Source organism: Magnolia sinica, chromosome 5, assembly GCF_029962835.1.
Source record: "Magnolia sinica isolate HGM2019 chromosome 5, MsV1, whole genome shotgun sequence".
Taxonomy (NCBI): Eukaryota; Viridiplantae; Streptophyta; class Magnoliopsida; order Magnoliales; family Magnoliaceae; genus Magnolia; species Magnolia sinica.
The window spans coordinates 114,170,966-114,196,016 of record NC_080577.1 but is presented as its reverse complement, the minus strand read 5'-3'; the positions used below and the strand labels follow the sequence as shown (position 1 = coordinate 114,196,016).

Sequence of the window (25,051 nt, the reverse complement as noted above, 5' to 3'; positions counted from 1 at the left end):
ACTGGCACTTCCCATGCACCCGCCATTCAGCTTAAGTTGAGCGATCTTAGATACTATTCGGGTTTGACTCTCACAATGGACATCGAGCCTAGTAAGATGGACATTATTCTATAGTTTCGGAACTAGTGACCCACTAACGAGTAGTCTATAACTCGTTTAGAAAATCAAGGCATTTCTGTAATGAATTATGAGTAAAATTTATTGTGCGCAATGATTAGGGTTTGGATTAACTATGTTCATAGTGTGATATATTCGTAATTAGTGAAAATGGCGATTCGGTCATAATCACTCTAAACCATTAGTTTATAGGTTATTGGATAATTGGGTCACTTTATTTGTTAATTACGATCTGACCCCTAGTTGTCTCGTCTTTGGGTAGATTTTTAATTTAGTTGTGGTCGTCTTGATTAGTCAGTGATAGGTCGGCTAGATTTGGGCTCTATGTGAACAAATCACATGGTTATACTCGATGCTTAAGTGATCGGGCAAATTCATTGGTTTTCTACGGTCGATTAATCAAATTTGTGTGGTTCTTTATTGGTATCATCTGCGTATAGGTTCACTTCAAGCGTCAAGGGGCCAATAAGCGACAACGTAAGTTAGTCATATCAAAGGTTTTTGGAAATCCAAAATAGTGGAAAATATAGGACGTTACAATTCTAACGGTTGGTGAATGGTGGTTCTCCTTTGAAAAAAAATAACATTAGATCTTGCCACGGGCATTTTGGTCTAGAAAAGCACCAAAAGTTTGACATATGGCAATAATAATAATAATAATAATAATAATAATAAGAATTAGAAAGTTAGTTCCAAAACCTTGTAATGGTCAAACCTTAGAACCATTGTAATAAATGTTAGTATGTACGAAATAGGTGTTAAAGTCGCTTGGGAGTGAATATTATTTGGAAAAAGCATGCATCATGTCATATCATCATATGTGTATTTAACATGAGTATTTAGGAATTATTTGATTTATTGTTTTATCATTACTTGTACTGATTGGATTGATAACATGTGTAACTTATAACTAATGGAACCATCGAGTTAGTTATTCACTCCCACCTGAGATGGTGTTTTAAAACACCAATAAGGCAATGTTGTTTATGCATGTGCTATCGAAATCTCTAATGGGTAGGCTTATATCATATTGCACGTTCACCATGAAGTCTCAGAAGTGTCAGGCAAAATTAGAAAACCTTTCACTTATTTCAATCTTGTGCATATATATGTTGGAGTTTCCAACTGGGTGTGTTATATGTGTTGATTTTGGGTATGCATATTATGGCTTATATAATTCTCATTTGGGTGGACACCCTTTTTTGTTTTAATTTATACTATGACTATTAGCTTTATATTTATTAATTTTTGTTATCTCTATCTCGCTTTGAATCCACTAATTTGAATTGCGCTACTATAATTCCTCGTGTGTGAAATGACTGTGAATCTGAATGAGGTCACATGCGCATTTTTATTTGGTTCACACTGGGAAAACCCAAAACTAGAGTTTCTGTACTCGGGTATCGATTTTTGGGACATGACATGTTGTTGTCGCTGATTGACTTGCCACAATTCTAGTCCCACCGGAGCCAAATAAATTTAAAGAGTTACAATGCATCGAGGATGAACCAAGATAAATCGCATCCAACACTGACTTAGAGTCCAGTCCTAAATTCATCACGATATTTCAACACAATAATCAAGGCCCACCTACTATTCCCTTCGACCTTACCTCACAAGAAGAGGGAGCTGAAGGCAGTAACATGTTTGTAGTTCCCTTGACGGCCAATAAGAGCCAATGTAATTACTTATGGGCTTTCAATAAACAATAGACGAATAATCTTTATTTATTGGGATTTTTCCTTATAACAACCTGCCTTCTAGGATATTCCCGGATGGACGGATAAACACGTGTTTTCAAAATATTTAAAGAAAAATTTCGAAGATTTATAAAAAATCAAAAATTTCAAAATTCTAAAAAAAAAAAGGCACTTTTCAAAAAACTAGCATGCAATAAAATATTAAGTATATTTATCAAAACACTTTCAGTATGAAATTAAATCAGGAGTAGGAAGTTCTCACAAGTGATTTGACTTGTGTTGATATCGCAGCATATTGGTATGGTATACATGAGTTCTTAGTGTACAATACTAACCTTTTTATTTATAGGAAACAAATGGATGGTTAAAAGTATAGGAAGACCCGATATTGGTATGTGTGATCTTCCAATCCAAAAATTTTTGGTTAATTCACAATCCACAGTGGCAATAAACAGATCAATGGTCTGGATTTCGAAAATGTGGGCCACAGTTGTTAGAATTTCAAACACGTGTACACACCCCATTCTGCATGGGTACGATGCGACTCTACTCACCGACACTAGTAGCGAGTCAAAGTCAACGAACTCTTCCACAAAAAAGGACCAGTTAAGTAGTCTGCGGGACTACCAGAAACTTGTCCACAGGCCCACAACCAGACCAGGTCCTCACTTGATGATCACAAGGTACCATTATGTTGTTTAGTCACACTTCTAGGGAAGATCCTGTCCATCCAAATTAAAGTGACTTTCTTATCGTAGTGCTGCGACACAAGGAATCTTCCAATGGTGGACAATTTCAAATCGTTGATCATTTATGGTGGGTCAAAGGACTAAGGGTCCCAAGCCGACATGTAAGGAGCTGTGAAGTAGAAAGCTTGTATAATATCCACTCCGTTCATCAATTGTGCCCTCTCATGTTAGGACATTAACCAATTCAATAGACTGATCCAAAATTCATGTGGGCCACACGACAAGAAACAATGGAGATTAGAGATCCCAACATTGAAAGCTTCCTAAAGCTTATAATGATGCTTGTATTCTATCTAACCCGTTAACAAAGTGGGTCCCACTGGGATGAAGAGAATAAACAAATATCAAACTTAGGTGACCTAACATATGATGTGGTCCACTTGATTTTTGGATCTTATAATTTGTTTGGATCAGGTTTTACCCTGGCATGGCCTGCAGCAACGACTGTCTTGTTAAGATGTTGCACGGATATCAGAGTGTCCCCACAGACCTCCTTGTTGTGGTAAGAGTGGATTAGGTTAGGCCGTGATGGTGGGCCACCTTGATTTATTTGTCGTATACTTATGTTTGTCATCTATTTTAACAGCTCATCTTAGTGCATGAGTTTAAAAATAAGAAACATCCAAAACCTCATGTGAACAACATCATGGGAAATATTGGTGGTTTAATGGCCACCACGAAAAAACTACTTGTAACCCAAAAGTTTTGGATGAAACTGACATTTGTGTTTTCCTGATGTTCTCAATAGGTTGGATGGCAAATAAACATCAGGTTGGGTCATAGGAAGTTTCGGTGGGTCATAGGAAGTTTTTATCACATATTTTAATTATCACTATTGCATGTGGTGTGGTCCACCTGAGATTTACATCTGCCTCATTTTTGGCTCGTGCCCAAAACTGAGCTGTCAGAATGGATGGACGGCATGGATATACAACACACAATCAAGGTGGCTCCCTAGTGTGGTAAGATTCTCGTCATAGTCCTGAGGACTACTGGTCGGGGGATCTGTTCCCCGTTTCTCGGTTCTCCCCTTGCCTATCTACATCGTCACCAGAGAAGAAAGCTTCACATACGAGAGAGAAAAAGCATGAAACTCGGAGCCTTTCATTTCTCTCTCTTCCTCTCATTAACGGCCACGATTTTCTCCTCCGTCATTTGTTACGATCGACACGATCCCAGAGGCAACATCACCGTCCGATGGGACATCCTTTCTTGGACACCCGATGGCTACTTGGTGAGTTAAATCTAACGGCTAACTCCCTCTTTCTATTGATGTGTGTCAATTTCACCCATTGAAATTGGACAATTGTTCATTTCTTAGTCAACATTTTTCATCATTCGTCACTGATGCTAGAAATTTTCGGATCGTAGAAAGCTAGGCCTATTGGCTCATCTGCACAGTGGCGCATTAGATCAACGGTCCCGATCACCCTGCTCTTGGGCCACCTGTAGATTCTCCCTGAGAGAGCAACACTACGCTTTCTATAGAGCCTTGCTCGCGCAAGGATCTATGTCCTTTAGAAGTTGACCCCATGCTACAGTGATCTAGACCATTGATTGAGTAGGCCCCATTGTGAATGGATCTGCTCCAAGGAATCATCCAAGAGGAATAGATAAGGCAATAATACAACAACGGTCCATGTTGAGAGAAGCCGCAAATGGGATTCCTGAGGAATCTAAGGCCCACCAGATCAACGGTCTGGATCATAGAAACATGGTCCCACATTTACGAAACCAAGGCCCGAGGACACGGTTCATTTCCTTGGAAGAGGATCGCAACCTTTTCTTTTTGTAACGGCAAATCGCGTTTCGGATTTCGGATGCAGGCGGTCGTTAATATCACAAACTACCAGAGATATCGGCCCGTACAGGCGCCAGGTTGGCAGCTGAGCTGGACGTGGTCCAAACGGGAGGTCATATGGAACGTGCTCGGTGCGACAACGACGAACCAAGGCGACTGCTCGAAGTACAAGGCCAACGTCCCATCTTCGTGCGAGAAGAGGCCCACCATCGTCGATTTAACGGCTGGGGCTCCTCTGATCAACCAGATCGAGGGCTGCTGCCGAGGAGGAACTTTGACGGCGAGGGAGGAAGATATGGAAACGTCAACGGCTGGATTTCAGCTCGCCGTGGGCGAGGCAGGGACCACCAACGCCACTGTCGCTCTACCTCACAACTTCACGCTTCAAGCACCACGTGAAGGGTACACGTGCGGGAGTGCCAGGGTGGTGGACCCCACGCGGTTCCTGACTTTTGACAGGAACAGGTTTACGCAGGCGCTGAGTAAGTGCCCCACCCCGAAACTGGCTGTCTTGCGTCGGACGCGGCTTCGGTGTATCCCTGACTGTGGAGCCCACCTTGATGTATTTGCCTCACATCCACGCCGCTCATCCGTTTTCAAAGCTTATTTTAGATCATTATACAAAAAATGAAGCATATCAAAATCTCACGGGGACCGTAACACAGGAAAGAGCGGTGATTGACGCAGAAAAAGTTCATATGGGCCACAAAAGTTTTGAATAAAGCTGATATTTGTATTATCCCAACATCAGATCTTTGTGACCATATCAGCAGTTTGGATAAAAGGTAAAAATTTTGGTAGCCCTAAGAACTTTTTATGAGGTTATTCAACCACCATTGTTTCCTGTAATGTAGTCTAACTTAGATTTGAATCTGCTTTAGTCCTGGGATCATACTCTAAAATAAGCTGTCAAAATGGGTGGACGGCGTGGATGTATGTCATATACATCAAGGTAGGCCCCACAAACAGGGATCCACCGAAGCCACATCCTCTTGTGTTATAGATTTTTAGAGGCGTTTTTTTTTTTGCCTTCTAGCAGTAATATGAGTTTTAGGTGGCCCATAAAATTTGACAATAGATAATGGTGGTCGTCCATTAACAATTGTTTTCTTGTTGTGTCGTTCACTTGATAGGTGGATGTGGCTCATTTTTTAGATAATAGGCTTTCATGAAATTCCATCAAGAATGAGCGAAGCGGATTCAACACATAGCTTATGGTGGGCCCTATATACAGTGTCCAAAGCACAACGGCTCAATAGATGACAACTTGGACCCTTATCACATGATAACTTAGACACTGTCCGCTAACATTATAAGGATGCCGTTTGTGGGGCCTATAATTGAATATGTATCGACTTTACTCTATACATTCAAGTCAACATTTTAAAAAAAGTTATGTACCAAAGAATGAACCACATTCATAGATCAGGTGAACCATATCATAAGAAATTAGTTGAGAGTGCACGACTACCACCATTATTATATGTTTAAGTCACGGGAGCTCATATCAAGTTGATGTAATGTATTCGGGCTGAAATAATGAGCCATGGAGAAAATGAACGGATTAAATTTGCTTTTAAGTGAGCTAATCATCATGTTATAACCACCTCATGTATTTAGAATGGAGCTTAGAGCTTCTTCTACATAGAGCGATTGGCTCACCCGATTCACCTCGGCTCAAAATTAGATTCAGAACGAGTTGAGTTGGTTTTTGGAGTTTGAAATTTTTTGGAGCTTATTCAAGCTTGGCTTGAATTCCGACTCAAATCAACTCGGTGACTTGAGTTATTTTGATCTTAATGCTACATCTGAGTGTTTCATGAAATGCTTCGATGAATTATTATTTTTAGGACTGCTCTCGTATCATGGCATTCTCAAAATGGGTACTCGATAGAAAATTGAAAAAACATATCTCCACAAAAAAAAAAAAAAAGACGAGTCATTTTTTCAAATACATAGTTTGTATCTTTAACTTTTCACGTTCCGAATACATATCAACAAGAGCGTTTTACAAGCATTTCATTAAACGCTTGTACATCAAGATGTGATCTTGCTAACGTGGTCGTCTGCTTGTTCAGTGACGTGGCAGGTCGTGTGCACTTACTCAACCTTCTTAGCGAACAAGGCACCACCGTGCTGTGTATCTTGGTCGTCCTTCGACCATTGGATGAGTGCCACGTGTTCAAAATGTGCTTGCAACTGCATGAACATCTCTGCGGCTTGCGGGAGGTGTGTGCTTCATCTTCTCTTATCTTTATTATGAAACCTTTGATACTCTGGCAGAATGTGATGGATGATACACAGGCACTTAAAACTTACTTAAGAATCACATACGTAGCATGCAAGTGAGGTAACCTGCTCAAAAAAATGGGTCCAGAGTTTAGATGTATCATGAACCAAAAATTGCCATGCCCAGCTAGAGACGGACGGTCTTGTTAAGGGCTTTGTGGGATTACTTTGAAGTATATGTTCTATCTACACCGTTCATCCATTCTAACAAATCATTTTAGAACATGGGATAAAAAAGGAGGGATATCGAAGGCTCAATTAGACCACACCACAGGAAGCAGTGGGGATTGAATTCCTACCGTACCTCCTAAGGCCCACCATGACGTTTATTTGCCATCCAACTAGTTCAAAGGCTGCATAGACCTAAAGTATACATATCAGCTTGATCCATAACTTCTACGCTCCCAAAATTTTTCAATGATAGGAATTCAATCCCCACTGCTTCCTGTGGTGTGGTTCACTGGAGCCTTCAATCTGCTTCCTTTTTGGGCTCATGTCATAGAAAGATCTGTTGAAAAAGATAGACGGCATGGATAAAACATACACTTCACGGCGGGCCCAGAGAACCCCTGACAGGTCCTAGGGTAGTACCTAATCCATGCCCGGTTGAACCCAACGAAAAATGACCAAACATATTTAAAATCCAACTCACTCCTTGGGTGTATCATCTGCCCAGCCTAGTATCTATGCATACAATGGTAATGGGCTTTTGGATATTTTTATCCGTTGCAATAGGTTTTTTTTTAAAAAAAAAAAAACTTTAAATACAAAAAAAATATTAATAAACATTTTAAATGAAGTAAGGGATATTTTAGAAATTGAAAATATAGTCTTTAAATGGTCTATATTTTACCATCAAAGAGCTTTCTTTTTTTTTTTTTTCCTTTTTTTGGGTTAGCTTGATAGGACACACCCATGTCAGTAGACACACTCCATGTTAGCCACCCCCGCTAGGGATAGATACCAAGACCTCAAGTGTTGAAATGAGGTATCTCTACTCAGTCTGCCAGTTGAGATATGGATCTAGGTGCTTTCAAAGAGCTTCCATACCACTGGTTTACTCCCACTTCATTTTGGTTGTGTGGCCCACCTGATAATAGGGAACCGTCCCACAAAAGCTACTGCCCACTCTTGAATCATGGACCTAAATAGAGAGTTAGATAAATTTTTATATTTTTCAGTGGTGCCAGCATCTCTCATAACTTTTGCCAATGACTAACATACAGAGGATCATGACCCATCTTGTTTATCTACCTGTCCTGATTTTTCATGTATTTACATGTGCTTGTGCTGACAAACATTAAACCTTTTCGTCGAGGTGGGTCAACCCAAGCTAAACCCGGCCTCAAGCTGGGTCTACTCCTGGCCTCACCGAAACCCAGGCCCAACATGGCCTAACTCATATTGGGTTGGGTCAGGCCCACAAGACTTAGTGTAACTTCTCAGATTTTTGTTGATTTGGATTTTTAAAAATCTTAGAAATTTTTCGCTATAATTAGCCCATGTTATCACTGATTAATCATTAATATTCGAAGTGAGCCAATATACCATAATTGAGTATGTATATGGTAACTTGTATAATTTACATTTGGGTAGATACTACTTTTTAATTATACTTTGACTCTTAGTCCTATATTTATTGATCTTGTTATCCATACCTCACTTTAGATCCACTAATTTGAATTATGCTAATATGATTACTCATGTGTTAAATGAATGTGCATCTGAACAAGGTCACATCAGCATTTTCATTTAATTAACATGACTTTGCAGGAAAGGAAGCAAGGTTGCACCTGGGCCCATCCTCGGTGGACCCCACTGATAAATAATCAAAACCCAAAAAACTAAGAGCTGAATTTCGAACCATGGCTTTGCAGGAAAGGAAGCAAGGTTGCACCAAAGAAAGCCTCGGGCCCACCTTTGAAATGCACTGATCACATGTGCCCCACCAAAATCCATTGGCATCTCATGGCTGTTGGAGAAAAAGGAATGGATTGTTAAAGTCTCCATAACAAATTTCAATTACCTGATTAATTACACGGATTGGACCTTACTCATCCAACACCTCTCTCTCAATGACCAAACCAAAGTCAGCCAGGCAAATTACAAGCGGATATCTCGGCCTGGTAAGTATAACATCCGATGCAATGCTGCAGGCTACGATGCTATAACTAGTTGTATTCGAATGTGTGAGTGATCCAACCATCAATCTGGACCGTCCATTCACATAGGCCACCTTGGAATCGTAGCAACTCGTTCATTGGGCTTTCGAACAACAATGGTCCCTTTTTTTTATGGATCCAAATCATACATCTGGTGGGCCTCGCTGTCGATTCCCAACATGGGCTGAAAATAAATATGAACGGACAAAGATCAAGTTTATTTTGCCTATTGATTATGGACAGATGGTCCATCTTTTTTCTCAAATTGCACATTTGGAAATCAATAATCGGATGATCAGGATCGTCCAATTTCGTTTATTTTCATGCTATGGAGAGTGGGTGCTTCCAGTAGGCCCACTAGGTCATTTCTTTTAGAGATATCAACGGTGTTGATGTTTCATGCATCATGCACAGATGGACTGGAGATGTTTTAGGGGATAAAAAATTACAACGACGTGATCAGGGCCAGTGGCCGCAACGGTTCAACGGTGACTTGGAAGGTGATCTATGTTGAGAAAAACAACAGCACCATAGATTACGGCAACCGAAAGAAATTTACTCCATATGCGGTCTCATTCAATGGCGATTCATGTATAATGCCGCCCCATCACCTTAATTTGAGTTACCTCTGGCATTAGTGTGTGTTCTCGTGACTTGACAGACACCTCATCTTCGGTGTGTCATATACAAATAAAGTTGTGGTATCATTTAAAAACGGTATGCATTACCAACACAAAAGAGACTTTTTTTTTTTTTTTTTTTTCTTTTTCTAATTTCTTTAAATGTTATTGACTGATTTCTTGAATAATATTTCTGCATTATTGGTTGCGTTTGGATGCACAAGTGAATTGAACTATAACCATTATGTTGGTTATCCATGTCCATAACAAGGATTCCTTGTATCCAAACAAGCTCTTGGGTTGTATTTGGTACCACTTAGAAATTAAGCCATCTCATTTTAGTTAATCATAATCATGCAGCAGAGATCATTGTTGTGGGTGTAACTAATATTTTATCCTAATAAAAAGGAAATATAATCTAATATATAATTATGATTAATTAAAACAAGAAGATCTTATTTTAAGTGGCAGTATCTTTCCTACCCTTTTTGTTAGTCCCGGTCATAGGCTGGTTTGCAAATGACAAGGAAATGAACTCCTTCTCAACTGCCACTTTTATTTATTTATTCTTTTCTGGATGGTACTTATGCAATTGAATTGCGGCTAATTCTTTCTTGGTACCCAAGCACAATTTTTGAATTTCACAAAATTACATTCCTGGTTTTTGAACATGAATTCTCTAGTGCGCAACCACTTAAAACTCCAAGGAAGTGAATTCTAAGGGTCTGTTTGGTATGCAGAATTATGTAAGTATTGAATCAAATACAGTGGGATATAAATTCCATTAGGTATTTGGAATCAATGGGAATAATTGGATTAATTTAAATATTTGAACTTCCAATCCTAACAAGAAATAAAACAAGAATTTTATTTTTTATGGATTTCAAAATCCACTGCATTTATGAGCCCCATGTTTATGTATGTCTTTTATCAATTATGTACATCCATATGCACCCTTTACATGTGATGGTGAAGTTGCATATGAACATAGGTGACTGGCGGCGTTGATTCCAAAATTAGATTATCAAAATCCCATGGCATTTCCAAACATACAATCAATTATTGTGTAATAATAGTGTTAATTTCATATATGATGCAATGTAATGCATCTTTCTAAACAGGTCCTTTGTTAGGGATCATGTGAAAGCAAACTCAAATTGGATCAAGCAAGGTGAAATCAATCACAAACAAAAGCATACATAGAACACGAATTTTACATGAAAAATTCTCACGTATATAAAATCACAGTACAAAATGAAGGACAATCCATTATAAAACGAAATTACAAGAGATAAATAGATTTATCAATCCGAACAATCTCAAAATCCCTTATCAAAACCCTAGATTTGTTCCAGAACACATTAACATTTACTTAACAAACCATAATCCCGATTACAAAAATGGTCCATCGATACTCTTGATTTGTGGAAAGATTCCACTCCTATCCAAATTGCCTGATCTTTGTTGAGTTTTTAAACATTGAGTGAGTCCCACTTGAATGACATGTGGCAGTTGGCACGTGGAGCCCCGGTTAATGGGTACCTGGAATCCAATTTCTTTTTAATCATGAGCCAACTCGTTTATCGAAAAGGATAAATAATCAACAGCCAGGATACAGTGATTGTTCACCATCATAATATTCGAGGAATTTGCACCATCTTAACCATATTGCTTCTTTCGTTGAACTTGAATAGCCAAATCTTTGAATTTTGACCGTTCATCCGATTGGTTGGCTAGGATTGTTTTCCGTTCACAATGAGCCATACATGTGGTTTCAACAACAGTCCAAATTGATTTGCAGGCGGACCAAATGTACTCAGGATTGGACAACACAACTCAAAACGTGGTGGTGAACTATCACCCTACCCCTTGGCCTTCGATGAAGTACATGGAAAATCAATCCAGAACATGGGTCCACCATGGCGCACGTTAGTGACACCCATCATTTAATAGTCTCCTAGGCAGAATAACTGTACTAAGGTGGTGTTTGTTTTTGGTCAAACGGGATTAAAAAGGGTAAAATGTCGACAAATCTCACCCAACAAAGAGAAACATGTGGGGCCCACTTTAGTGAAAGGTTAGAGGAAGAGAGTGAATGATGGGGCATGGGCACTTGAATAGCCATAAGTGGTCAGCCATGTGAAAACAACATGCTTCCTTCTCATCTTCCCTTCGGCTATAAAGTGACACAAGAAAGGGAGTTATGGTGATACTCTGGCAAAGTGTGATGGTTGATACTCGGACGTTCATCAATCCTATGTTATATATCAGATCAATACCACTCAAATTGTGGGACACACTATACATAGCTTACCATCTGAAATTTTGATTGAATAAAAAATACCAACCATTGATTAATGGGTGTTTGTCTGTCGAATATGGATTTAAGACTATTTATCATTTAATGTCCACAGATTAGCTAATTAAAATCTTAATCATAGTAATTATTAGATCAACTTTGTTAAATGATAATCATTCTTAGAATATAAAGATAGAAGGAACCATAAATTTAAATAATGTCTGAGTTTACAAATATTATCTTAGGATTAAGATATTTGAAGTTTTTGAATTTTATATGTTGATTTTGAAGAGAAAATTTTTAGACGACAACCATACTATATGTTATAAGAATGTTAGGCAGTTAAGGAACACATTTCTATAAAATGAGAATAGACTTGGATGATTTGGTGTGTGTGTGTGTATGTATGGGAAAAGGTACTATGCGCTCGACCTCACGAGTCCATCCCATGAGGTCGAGTTGTGTGGGCCCCACCGTGATGCATTTCGAACATCTACCCCATCAGTCAGATGCACCATTGCATAGTGGGCCTAGGTCTCAAAAATAAAGTCAATCCGTGACTTTTGTGGGCCACACCACATACAGAAGTGGGGAGGAGCCGTGCACCATTAAAACATTCATAATCATTTTTTGGGCCCATTGAGATGTGGTTTGCAAATCCAGCCCATCCATTATGTGTGTCCCACTTGGATGAGGTTCAGGCCAAGTTTCAGCAGCATTCAAAACTCAGGTAGGCCCCACCAAGTACTTTTATATGTTTTAACGGTGTCTTCACATGATTTTAGATGGTATGGCCCACCTGAGTTTCGTATACGGCTGATTTTTGAGATATCCCATAATTTAGAGGGCACCCATCAAATGCACGGTGTTGATAGTCAACACGCATCACGGTGGGGCCCACACAGCTTGACCTCACGGGAGCTTATGGTGAGGCCGAGCGCATAATACCTTTTCCATATATATATATAGTAGACATTGAAATCTACATCAATAGTTAGAGAAAGTATATTCATATATACATATTGAAGGCTGCAAAGGGGCATGGGGTAAGTCAAAAGGATGGGGCCTGGAGTAAGTAAGCATAGACTTAATGATTTAGGGTCTATTTAGTATACATAATCATGCAATATTGAATTAGATTTGGTGGCTAGCATTTGAAATCGATGTGAATGATTGAATTAATTAAGGTATTTGAAATTTCAGTCTCAATAGATGATACGATAGGAATTCTGATGAATTTTAAAATCCACTATGTCTACGGCCCCATGTTGATGCATATATTTTATCCACACATATGCATCATTTACAAGTGACACTCAAATTGCATATAAATATAGGTGATTGGTATTAATTGTGAAATCTAGTACGTTGATTATAATTGGGATGCTAGTTTCATGTCAAATGTTATTTTTCTTAGAGGAAGAATTCAATCCCAGACATAAGATTTGATGGTGATGTAGAGTGGGCCGCAGACCTAATCATAGCTTAGATGGATCGAAAAAAGTCTGAAAAATAAAAAAGTTTGAAAAATAAAAAATAAAAAATAAAAAAATCATTCTACGCCTAATCTTACGTGGGACATGATGTAACTGTGCCCTAGGCACGTCTGGATCAAAAAAATAAAATAAAAATAAAATAAAAAAAAAAATCATTCTAAATTGAGAAAAATTAGCGTTCAAAACGGAAACCGTAAATCAACCATAACTTTTAGTCTTAAATGAGTTACGGGATGCACAACTTATGAATTTCAACTGAAATTTTGTTGTGGGACCAACTAACAACTATAAGCGTGTCACACTCTGTTTCACAAGAAAATAACTCATTTCTGCTCAAATTTTTCATTTTCGAAAAAACTTACTATTGTTAATAAGTTTTAAGTGAGACATAATTTTTTTCTTAAGAGTTTTTATATTTAGTATCTTCTTAAGGTTTGCTTCTTATCATGCCAACAATAATTCTATATAGTTGGATTAGAACTTTTTTATTTTAGTAAGTTTTACTATTTTAAGAAAGTTTTACTTTATTTATGTTAGGACTCTTAATTAAGGTTTCATTTTATTATTTAAAGTTCTGTAATCTTGTTTGAAAAAAAGATTTCAATAAAATATTTTTACATTTTCTTAACTCCCGTGGATTCGAGTCATTACACATTGTGGATTCAATGTCTTATTCACGCGATGAAGACATTCACCTTTCTCTTTATCACTTCACAACCTTCCCTGCGTCAAATTCGATTGTGAAAATATCACTGTATCTTTAGACATATAATCATTGTGTAATGGTGGCAATAATTTCAGCTAATGCAATGCAATGCGGTGCATCTTTCCAAATATGCCTGAATGGTTTAAGTAAATTTATAACCTTTAATAGAGTGGAATGACATAAAATAGGATTCATGCAGCCGACCACAATTAATTAGGATGACATTTTTTGAAGATGATCATGACAATGATAGAATAATTGTCGGATCAACATCCATCTAAATAGGGTCCCACAAATTGGATGGCTTATTTTATGACACGTCAGCAATTTCTTAGTACACAAAAGGCCCATTGGGTGTTGGGTCCTGGCCCAGTACTGCTATGGCTCGGGCCTTCAATTTAAGCCGTCAGACCTCCCATATGTTTGTTTTAAACCAAGAAACAGACCCGTTTATAACTAATGGAAACGCATAGGTCTGGAATAGAAGGTCCAGTCACTAATGGATTGGGTTTGGGCCGGTTTCCAGGCCCAATTAAAACAGGCCAAACCCGGCCCACTCCAGCAGTCTTTACATCCAATCAGCATACAGGCCTGACAATCCACATGATATCTTGGGTGGGCCACAGATCCAATCGTTGGATTGTAACTGCTCTAATGTATGTTGACCTTCCAAAGGTGGGCCATTGATTGTTGTAAAGATGATCTGCACACGGAGCTGAAGGAGATGACTCATCCGTTCATTCATTTTAACAAAAAAATCCCTTTATGGATTCTACTCCGGAAGTATGGTGGGTCATACACAATCCATATCCATGTACATACACCTCACATACGTTTACCCTGACCGTTGAAATTGTGGGCCTTACGATAGATATGGGATTAGCCCCAATATTACACTGATCAGAGATCCTATCTGTCTGATCAGTGATCATCAAATGGATGGTCTACAAGTAAAATACCAACCAGTTCAAATTCATTGGGCAAGATTGAAACGCTTGAATCATCAAATTAGGATGATTTCTGGGCCACTCCTCATACACAATAAGGTTCATGGTTTCGACGGTTTGGATTTAGAGATTAGCATGGAATAATTCCGGCAAGCCAGTGAAGTACATGGACAGATGTTTCCAAGCTAGCTAACTTGGGTTTTTAATATCTTAAGGGGTGCAATGACCAAAATAGTCATGTTTGTCTTTTCTAAGAGTCAAGCTTGTGGGGCCCATCTTGTGGATAACATCCAAACCGTCCAATAGGGTGATCAGACAAACCCAAAATCAGGCCAACACAATAATCAGGTGGGCTACATGTCAATTTGGGTGATCAACATTATTTTATAGTGTGGCCCACCTGATGATGGGGTGAGAATGATTTTTGGTTTTTTTGATCATTATGATGGAATCCAACCTTTTGGACGGTTTGGATGTCATCGACACACCACACGGACTACATCAACCCCCAGAAAATAAAAATTAGCAAAGGCATTCTGGTCATTTCAACCAAAAAGTGGGTTTTGGCGAGTCAAAGCACTATAAAAATATATATATATATATATATATATGTAAGAAATCTGAAAGGGAAGAAAAGAAGACTTTTTTCGCTTTAGAAACAAAAAAAGAAGGTGGAATCATTGGATTCCAAACCCGAGGATATGAACACAGTATCCTTGGTTTTTTGTTTGTACGTGTGAGGCCCAAGGTAATCCAAGCCATTGATCTCTTGGGTACCACTATGGGTGGCCCACTCTCTGAAAGCATTTTCGATACTGGCAACTCAATTGTGTTTGAGTTAATGGCATACCATGTAAATTTCAGGGTGATCAGATGATTCTAGCCATACAGTTGATTGCCTATATAATGGACGGTCAGGATTGTTATGGGAAGAGTAATCCAAACAAAGATTGTCATCAGGCAATCCTAACCATCCAATCCATGGTATAGAAAACGGATAACCATTAGAAATAAAAGCGAATGACAGATGGATTGGATCAGCTATTGAACTGTGTGGTGGACCTAATGGACGGTCGACACCAGGAGAACCTCAGCTTATCTACAATTGAAAAACGTAGAATTAAAAGCTACACATATTCTATCTTCGATATTATATGGGCACAATCCATCTAAGGTGGGCCCCAACAGGTCAATGATCTAGATCACTGCAACAATCCCCACCTGTACAAACTAAAAACCCAAGCTGTGTATGTTAATCTAACCCGTCCATCACGTGCTTCTCACAATGTTAGTTTTATGGATAAAATATCATCTCGATCCGCATAACAAGTGGACCACACCAAATGGAGCAATGGAGAAAGGCACCAACCACAGGTTTATGCATGGAGCCCACTTTGGTGTGAATATTCCATCCAAACCGTTCATCATGTGAAAATCATAATGATGAAGGAACAATAAAAAATTCAGCCTAACAAAAAATTCATTTGGGCCACAATTTGTTAACTTAGATGTTTTAGTCGTGATTCTACATTTTCCCAAAGGCGTGGCCCACCTTAGTTCTATATCAGGCTTAATTTCAATATATACGTGAATATAAGACAGAAAACCTGATGGACGGAACGGATTTCACACAAGTGCCTCCCACAGAGCTACTAATGTTGTAAACACAGCAAACCAAAGAACTGTTGTAGATTACTCGAATCCAAAAAAAGACCGTTTGTTTTGTTGAGAAAGACATTTGTAGGCCAGCTTCTCTCTTCCCTTTAATCACGCTGCTTTCACCCTTCCATTCACATTTTTTATCTCTTCCGTTGATTCTCTTCTTTCTGTTATAGAAAAAGAAAAGAAATAAAAAAAAAGAAGCCAAACACCTCTCTCTCTCTTCATCATCCCTTTCTTCCAATTCTCTTTTTTCACTCACCCCAAACAATCCCAAAGACAAAGAGGTAGAAAGAGAGAATGAAAATGTCCAAATCCAACTTCTCAAAAACCTCCCATTTCCCATCTCTCCTTCTCCAAGACATCCTCTCCTTATTCTCTTTCATACACTCCCACCCTCTTTACTTCGCATATCTCATCTTCTTCTTCCCTTACATCCTCCATCTCCTCTCCTTTCTCTACCCTCTCCTCCTCTCCACCTCTCTACTTCTACTCTCTCTCCTCACCATCTCCCCCCATCTTGACACTCCCCCACGATGTGGGTTCCTCATAAACACATGCCAGGCAATCCTCAATGTCTTTAGGACAAAGCTTGACGGCGATGATGACACCTCCGAGTTAGGCCTCTTCGAGCCCCTGGCATCAATGGCCTCGGAGCTCGAAGCCTGCATGGGGCCCCATGCAGTGCCTGAGCTTGAAGCCCTCATGGGGCCCCATGCAGGAAGTGAGAACTCCCCAAGAAGTGAAGAGTTAGTTGAACGTTACTTGAGAGAAGACCCAACCAAGATTGTCATCGGCCTAGATAGTAGAGAGAATTTTACAGTGCCGGCGGGTCTTGATTCTGGGAGATTTGGGTCGATGAGAAGAGAGAAAGAATGGAAGAGGACATTGGCATGCAAGCTTTATGAAGAGAGACAGACCGTGGACGGCATTGAAGGTATGGATTCTCTCTGGGAGGTTCATGAGGTGGATTCTGGCAAGATCAAGGTGAAGAACAAGAACGAGAAGAAGAAGGGGAGGAGAAAAGGTGAAGTGGAAGAGGAGGAGGAAGATGAAGACATTGATGGGCAGCTGTGCTGCTTGCAAGCTCTGAGGTTTTCAACTGGGAAGATGAATTTAGGAATGGGGAGGTTGAATTCAATGAGGATTTCCAAGGCATTTAAAGGAATTGGGTTGTTTGTGAGGAGAGAAAGGAAAATTCCTTAGGTATGGATGTGGGTATTGGAATTTTCTACTTGTTTGTTGATGAAATGTATGTTACTCTATATTTACACAAACCTCTTCTTGTTTTTGTTTGATTTTTATCTTTTAGGTCCGTTTGGTTGCACCAAATATCATGATATTTGGTGCAACCAAACACACCCTTTGCATTTTTCATCGTTCTTCTTTTTTCATTAGCCTTTGAGTGGGACCCGATCCAAATTCGTTTTGACCAGAAGCAAAAATCAGTGGACGACTGTTTTCATAAAGAAAAAGATAACCATTCTTACAAATATCTCCAAGATTTAAGAAACAAGATGACATTTTTACCAGAAAATCAGATGGCGATATCACCGGATGTTTTCACATTCTCACCTATATATTTTAATTTATTGTGATTTTAATTTAAAATTTATTTAAGTGTTTAGATAATTCATTTATGCCCAAATGTTCAACACTTATAGAAATATCTTTTAATTTATAATTAAAAATCTGAACATCTCCAGAGAAATTGTCGAAAATGAGATTTGTCACTAGACTCTTAATTAACCACTAGGGTAACATCAAATTACTTAGTATTTGTACGACTTTAAACTGATTTTTGGGCCAAATCGATCAGAACTGGTGTGACCCATTATCCTAATATATAGAAGAGAAAATATAATCTTTCCTAATACCTATAGTTTAAAAACACAAAAATCAATTAATCTCAAAATTCAATTTAGTCAAGTCATTAGTTTCTTGAAAACTTGAACTAACTTTTCTAAAAATTTTCAGTATTATTTAATAAGTAAAAGTATATATAATATAAAAATAATGGTGTGTCTTTTAAGTTGAGCTGAGTTTTGACTGAGTCATGACCAGATCAAGTTTTCTTCGAGCCAGGTCAGCTCAAGTGTGTTGAATATTGTTTTTTTTTTTTGAGTTTTTTAAATAAAAAATTATTAATAAAATAATTCACAATAGAATTATCTTCAACAACATCTAAAATCCAACAAAAACCGAACTATTGAAAATTAGTGTGATTTGAGTTAGAAAAAAGGTCTAATTAGATTAGGATTCCTAAAATAATGACAAAATTACAATAAACGAAGGAGACATTTCACATGTCTAGCCATCATCCCAAGAGAGTTACACTAACCCACATTTTTTATATTACATACGTACATTTTTCTACTTTTGGTAATAAAATAGTACCAATATGTACTAGCATTACCAAAGTTTGAAAAAAGATGGCGCTTGTGTTAAAAAGTGGGAGTGAAAATATCAGTTCCTTTCAACACACTCTATTGTGAGATTTGCTAAGCCCACACGCGTGTACAATTTGGCAAATGCACACGCGTACAGATATGCCAGCGTGACATAAAGGTGAGATATCCAAACCATCCATCAAGTGGCCCTCACCTTTTAGATCCTATATCTAAAAGATAAAGGTGGTCTGCTAAGTTCTTGTGCCATGATATTAGCAATAAGTGGAAAATTTTCACAACCGTACATTTGATCAAGTACTTGTGGTCCATTTGACAATTTGGTCGACTGATTATTGGGTTAGGGAATTTATATAGCAGTACCCTTCTGATGTATGGCTTGGATGTTTCAACTGTGTGCTAGGCTTGTGTGTATGGTGGTGTATGGATTAGCTGATTTGTACACGCGTGTGGACTTAGCAAAAGCTCATCTACTGGAATGGTTTCTGCATGCAAAATTACATTCCTCCACCTTGATCAGATGATGGTCTCAAGGGCTCTGATTTTTCATCTCTTGAGAAAATCAAACCGTCCATATTTCAAGGGCTATGATCCTTCCATCTCTTGGGGTAGAAAGGAAATGATTATGTGCCCAATGTGCACAGAGAATTCAGAGAGAGTCGGTGCACACATATCTTCCAAATGACAATCTTAGCATGCATCCCCAAATGGACCTTTGAGATTTTGAAATGGTTCCAACCACCTATCTTTAAACGGTGGGAGCGCATTGAAGTCTTGCTGCAAAAATAAAGAATAGTGCATGTGAAATATGGGGTCAAGACATTAGAGATAATTAATAAAACTACCACATTCCTACCATAAGCAATTATCATCTTACAAAACTCCCATTTCTCCTCTAACCACATGATTAGTTGACCAACTTTTCTTCTCTTAGTTGTGATAGATTACCATCATTTAAAAAGTTGCAGTGTATCATGCTTGAAAAGCTCAAGCTATCCAAAAATGGTGCATCAATATATTGATCAGGGACTTTAGCACTCTCCCCAAATGCTGGGTGGAACTCAGCACGATAGAAGGACACTCACAACTCACACCATAAACTATCTCTCATGGGAGAATTTATTAAAGGTACATATATTACTTTTGAAATTCAAATATAAAATACGTTCCATTTGGATGCCAGGTCAAACAACCAATTGCTCTTAAAGCTTAAGCTTTCAGTTGATTGTGTATCAATGTAGATCAGAAGACTTTAATAAAGTACAACTCAAGTGGGTCATCCGTTGATTACTTGGAAATGCCGTTAGGGTCATTTTAAGGCCACCAAATAAGTTACTTTTTTTATTTACACCATTAGATAAGTAACTTATTTGAGATAAGTAAATTTGGTTATGATCGATATTTATTAGTTATATATATATATATATATAAAGTTGCTTAATTACTTCAATTTAATAAGTAGGAATCAAGATTAAGTTATTTAAGACATAAATAACTTAGAATTCAAACACTTACTTTTACTTGGGTGGTAGACTCACGGTAGTTTCAAAATGAGGTCATGGGTTCTAGTATCAATGTGGTGAAATCCTGCTGGGGTGAAATCCTGGTGTGAGTGCACCCCCTAGAAACGATGATAGCCGGAATTTAGGTGGGGCCATTGCAATGTTTGTGCAAAGTCTTCTCCACTGGTGAGTTTTTCCACCTCATTTTAGGATTGCAGACAGATTTCAGACCAAAATTGAGGTGGATCCAAAGCTCAAGTGGGCCTCACGACAAAAAAAGGTAGGGATTAAACACTCACCATTAAAACATTCTTGGCCATATAATTTTGGATCAATCTACTATTTTTGTGCTCTTCATCTGATTAAGAATGAACCGTTAGGATGGCACATCAACATCAGGACCAACATACCTAAAAAGCTACAACAATAGGCATTTCCCTCCCCATTGCTTCTTAATTATATGACACACTTGAGTTATGGATCTGCCTTATTTTTTATCTCATGCCTTGAAATAAGTGGACCGACTAACTTGGTGCGGTCATGTCGCAGGCAATCTTTATTTTAACCATGTATTTGATAATCAGGATCATTAAATACGATTGATTCTTGAGAATCTATACCGTACAATGTACACGTCAGTTTGGATGGTCTGGATAGCAGTACAGGCCAGCACATGTAAGGAGGATGGGCCACCATCATTTTTTAAATGGTGTTAAACAACTACCGGAATCTTGTTTCTTTTTCTCCTATCTTTTCTGAGATTAGATGGAACGGGAACGGGAACGGGAACAAGAACCCGATGCTGAGAAACGTGGCATCTTTTCGCTCAATCCCTACTTTGACCGTCTGTTCCCTGGACGCGGTTAGGTGAGGAATCTTAGTGGGTGAGGCCCTGACCGTGGGGCCCACCTTGACATATATGTTTTGTATCCACGCCGTCCATCCGTTTTTCCAAGCTCGTTCTAGGGCGTGATCCAAAAAATAAGGCAGATCCAGGTGGACCACACAGTAGGAATTGAATTCACACCATTAAAATCTTCTTAAGAGTCACAAAAGTTTAGATTATGCTGCTATGCATTTTCCTTTTGTCCAGATCTGTGTGACATTATCAACGGGTTGGATGGAAAATAAACATTACAGTGGGCCCCAGGAAATTTTAACGGTAGGCATTCAATCACCACTGTTTTTCTGTGGTGTGGTCCAAATGAGATTTGGATCTGCCTCATTTTTAAGACCAAGCTCTAAAACGAGATCGAAAAGAATATGGACGGCTGGATATACAATAAGTACATCTAGGTGGACCCCACGTTCAGGGCTTCACCCACTAAGCTGTTATCCTCTGCCTCAGATAATTTGCGCCCCCGTTCCTTCATCCTTGTATCAGCTCTGATGGGGAGATGATAACGTAGAGCCAGGAGAACTGGAGTACGGTACACCCAGCCATATTGCCACGATAGACATGATGGGATTATCTTTCAATCAGGATCGTCCATCTAGTGGTACCCAGTATGTATGAAAATTGACTCCAGATAACCATAGATCATGATCCTAGCCATCTAAACAGCACCTTTGAAATCAACGGTAGAAAAGAAAACAGCTACGGTCAACATTAAGAGCTGCAAAGTGAAGATGAGTGAGAGCTATGGACTTCTGATGAGTATGATTTTTAGATCATCAACCATCCATACCTACACCCACTGGTTGGACAGCTCAGATTGATGAATAACCATGCCACGTGTGTAATATGCAGAGATGGTTCTACAGATTGCAGTCCTTCCGGCTTCACCGTTGAATGTACCAGTCCATGAAACTGGAAGCACATGGTCCGTTGGACTAGACCATTTTATCTGGGCCCACCTTGGATGGAAGATGCCCTACATGAGGGCCACCGGACCGTAGGCCAATCACGTGCGGACTGGGGACATCAAGACATTGGACCCATCAGGACTTGTCCATGCAATCAGATTCGGTAGTGACATTTCCAGTACCTACGTCGGTGCTGGAAAAGTTCTGTGGGCCCCACCATGATGTATGTGTTTTATCCACGCCGTTCATTCATTTTTACATCTCATTTTACGGCATGAGCCCCTGAGGTAGTTCCAAATTTCAGGTGGATCATAACCCAGGAAACAATGGTGATTGAACGCCCACCATTAAAAACTTCTTGGGGGCCAAAAAAGTTTTGGAAGGAGCTGATATTTGTGTTTTCCCTTCATCCAGGTCGTGTGACCTTATCAACAGGTTGGATGGTAAGTAAAGATGGGCCACAAGAAGTTTTCAACGGTGGAACTCATTATCCTATCCCCCACTTTTTTCCTGTGGTGTGGTCCACTCAACCTTTAGACATACTTCAATTTTGGGCTCATGCCCTAAAATGATATGAAAAAACAGATGGACGGCATGGATAAAACACATACATCAAGGTGGGCCTCACGGAGTATCCACACTACGTATAGCGTAGTGAACTCCTCACGGTCCACATCCGCCACATTTCTATGTGCATTGAAAAGAAAAATGGCTTTCTCTTCTTTCTACCCTACACGTGGTAGGATGATCAGCAAATCAGGTCCACCCATATGCAGCACCGGGGCATTGATGGTTTATGTCTCAGTAATCGAACCTGTTAAACAATCCTATCCGTCTGATATGATGCTATTAAAGTGATCCTGTAAACAAAAACAGTTAAAGGTCAAATATTCAGTGAGATACACTGTAGAAAAAGCAACGGATAGGATTATATCTGATCATCCCTCTTCCCGCTGTATGCGAACTTTCATATGCAGCTTTTTATCATTGATAATTTCCTAAAGCTCAAGGAAAATCCACACGAATCTACACCTACCTTCTATAAGCAAAAGTAAGGGTAGTTAGGCATAGCTGATTTAAGTGTATTTGAGTGAATTTGCAATCCAAATAATTGCATGGCAGCATGGTTTTGGAGTTATTTGAATATAAGTTTTAGTGTGCTTTCAAATCTCTTAATATTTATAGTAATTCCAAGTTGGAATGCGTTTTTGACCTTACTAGTTTAGAGTTCAGCCGAGTACATGCACGTAATATTTGCCAGCATGTCAGAACCAATTTGTGATTTGATTCAAACCAAATACTAGTGACCCAACATCAAGATGGAGCAGTGCTTGATCAACTAGTCTGGAGACCATCCATTTATTCAACCAATTATTAGGTGTGCTAATTAGGTAATTTGCAGAGGTTAGAATGTTTCCTCCAATAAATTCTTTTTTACCTTAAAAACCAATGACTTCCGAATGTACAGCAATTGTATGATTAAGCATAAATAAGTCAAAGATGAATGTGAAAAAAATGAGACTTACTATTAAAGACAAAATCACTGACTGACCTAGCTAAGAACAGTAAAGTACTTTGCCGAGCAGCACGCTGATGAGCCAAGAAAAGCAACGCCAAAATTTACAAGCTACTATATACCCAGCATATGAGTGTAGATAGACAATTCAAAAATTGCGATCCTCTTTCAAATCCAATATACAGGCACAGATGGAAGAGAATTATAGCCGACTATCGGCTATTACTAAGTCAGTCTGAAGGCAAGGATGGACTGATCTAATCGTAGGGATTAAGGGTCCGCAGTTATTGAGTAAAGGAGAGAGTCAAATGTCCTGGAGGACTTGATAAATAGCGTTGCGTTGGTTTGATTGTTAAGTTATTGTGTTTTGGATTAATGCTGAAATGTCTAATTGTATTCTCCCCTGCTATTTATAAACTGATTGATGAGGTCGCAAGTATAACCGCTACTTATGTGTCAACTTTATATACTGCCAACGGTAGGTTGATGGTTACCTCTACTTGATCGTGCCTAGCCTTTTGCTGAATATATTCTTATTTCGCCGGCAGTCTCTTATACAAGCTTTAATGATGATATAGCTTTAACGGTTGTAAGCTCTATCTCCAAATCACCTAAGCACAATTCCTTGACAATTTGTTCAAATATGAGTTATCTTTCATACGTGTTACGTGGCCATATCTATACCATTAATCTAGTACTGCAAGATCGCATTCAAAGAAACCTCCTTTTTAAAGGTGAAAGTATTACACCTGTAACAGAGGTGTCCTTAAAACTATTAATCCATTGTACATGTAGCATGTTGATGGTACCCTAAACAATTAAATATTCGGTTGCATCACTAAAATTAAATTAGTATAATGATCTGAACATGTAGATCAGCAGAAAATAAAAAATAAAAAATGCTGGTAAGTCGCTCATTTATGATCCTATGCTGGTGGCCCACTCAAAGGCTTGAAATTTCTTTGGCCTTAGTCTATATTTCATTGGGCTTATTACAATCATACTGCCAAATATCAAATATGTATGCTAATTTAGAATATTAAAATTAATTTAGTAATTAAATTTAAATTTCTACAAATATACTACATAATTTCAATGTATTCATGCAGGGATTTGGAAGAATCACCGATTATTTGTGATTTGGATTTCAATGCATTTCAAATGCAAGTTCCCAAACGAGCAGAAACGCTAACCTCGCATAGATTCCCATCTTTTCCGGCTGAAGTTTCATATTTGTATGACATATGATTGATGTAAGTGGTGGGCCACACCAT

At 38.7% G+C, this 25,051-nt stretch overlaps 2 protein-coding genes across 2 annotated transcripts; both read left to right on the top strand.

The window, feature by feature from the left end:
* The first annotated feature begins 3,644 nt into the window (after positions 1–3,644).
* LOC131247432 (protein COBRA-like) lies at positions 3,645–6,845 on the top strand. Its single transcript, XM_058247726.1, has 3 exons — positions 3,645–3,800; positions 4,393–4,849; positions 6,446–6,845. The coding sequence occupies exons 1-3, from the start codon at positions 3,654–3,656 to the stop codon at positions 6,628–6,630; spliced, it is 789 nt and encodes a 262-aa protein (XP_058103709.1). The 5' UTR covers positions 3,645–3,653; the 3' UTR covers positions 6,631–6,845.
* Positions 6,846–16,851: 10,006 nt separating this feature from the next.
* On the top strand, positions 16,852–17,751 carry LOC131247166 (uncharacterized). Its single transcript, XM_058247598.1, has one exon. The coding sequence runs from the start codon at positions 16,852–16,854 to the stop codon at positions 17,749–17,751; it is 900 nt and encodes a 299-aa protein (XP_058103581.1).
* Positions 17,752–25,051: the final 7,300 nt, after the last annotated feature.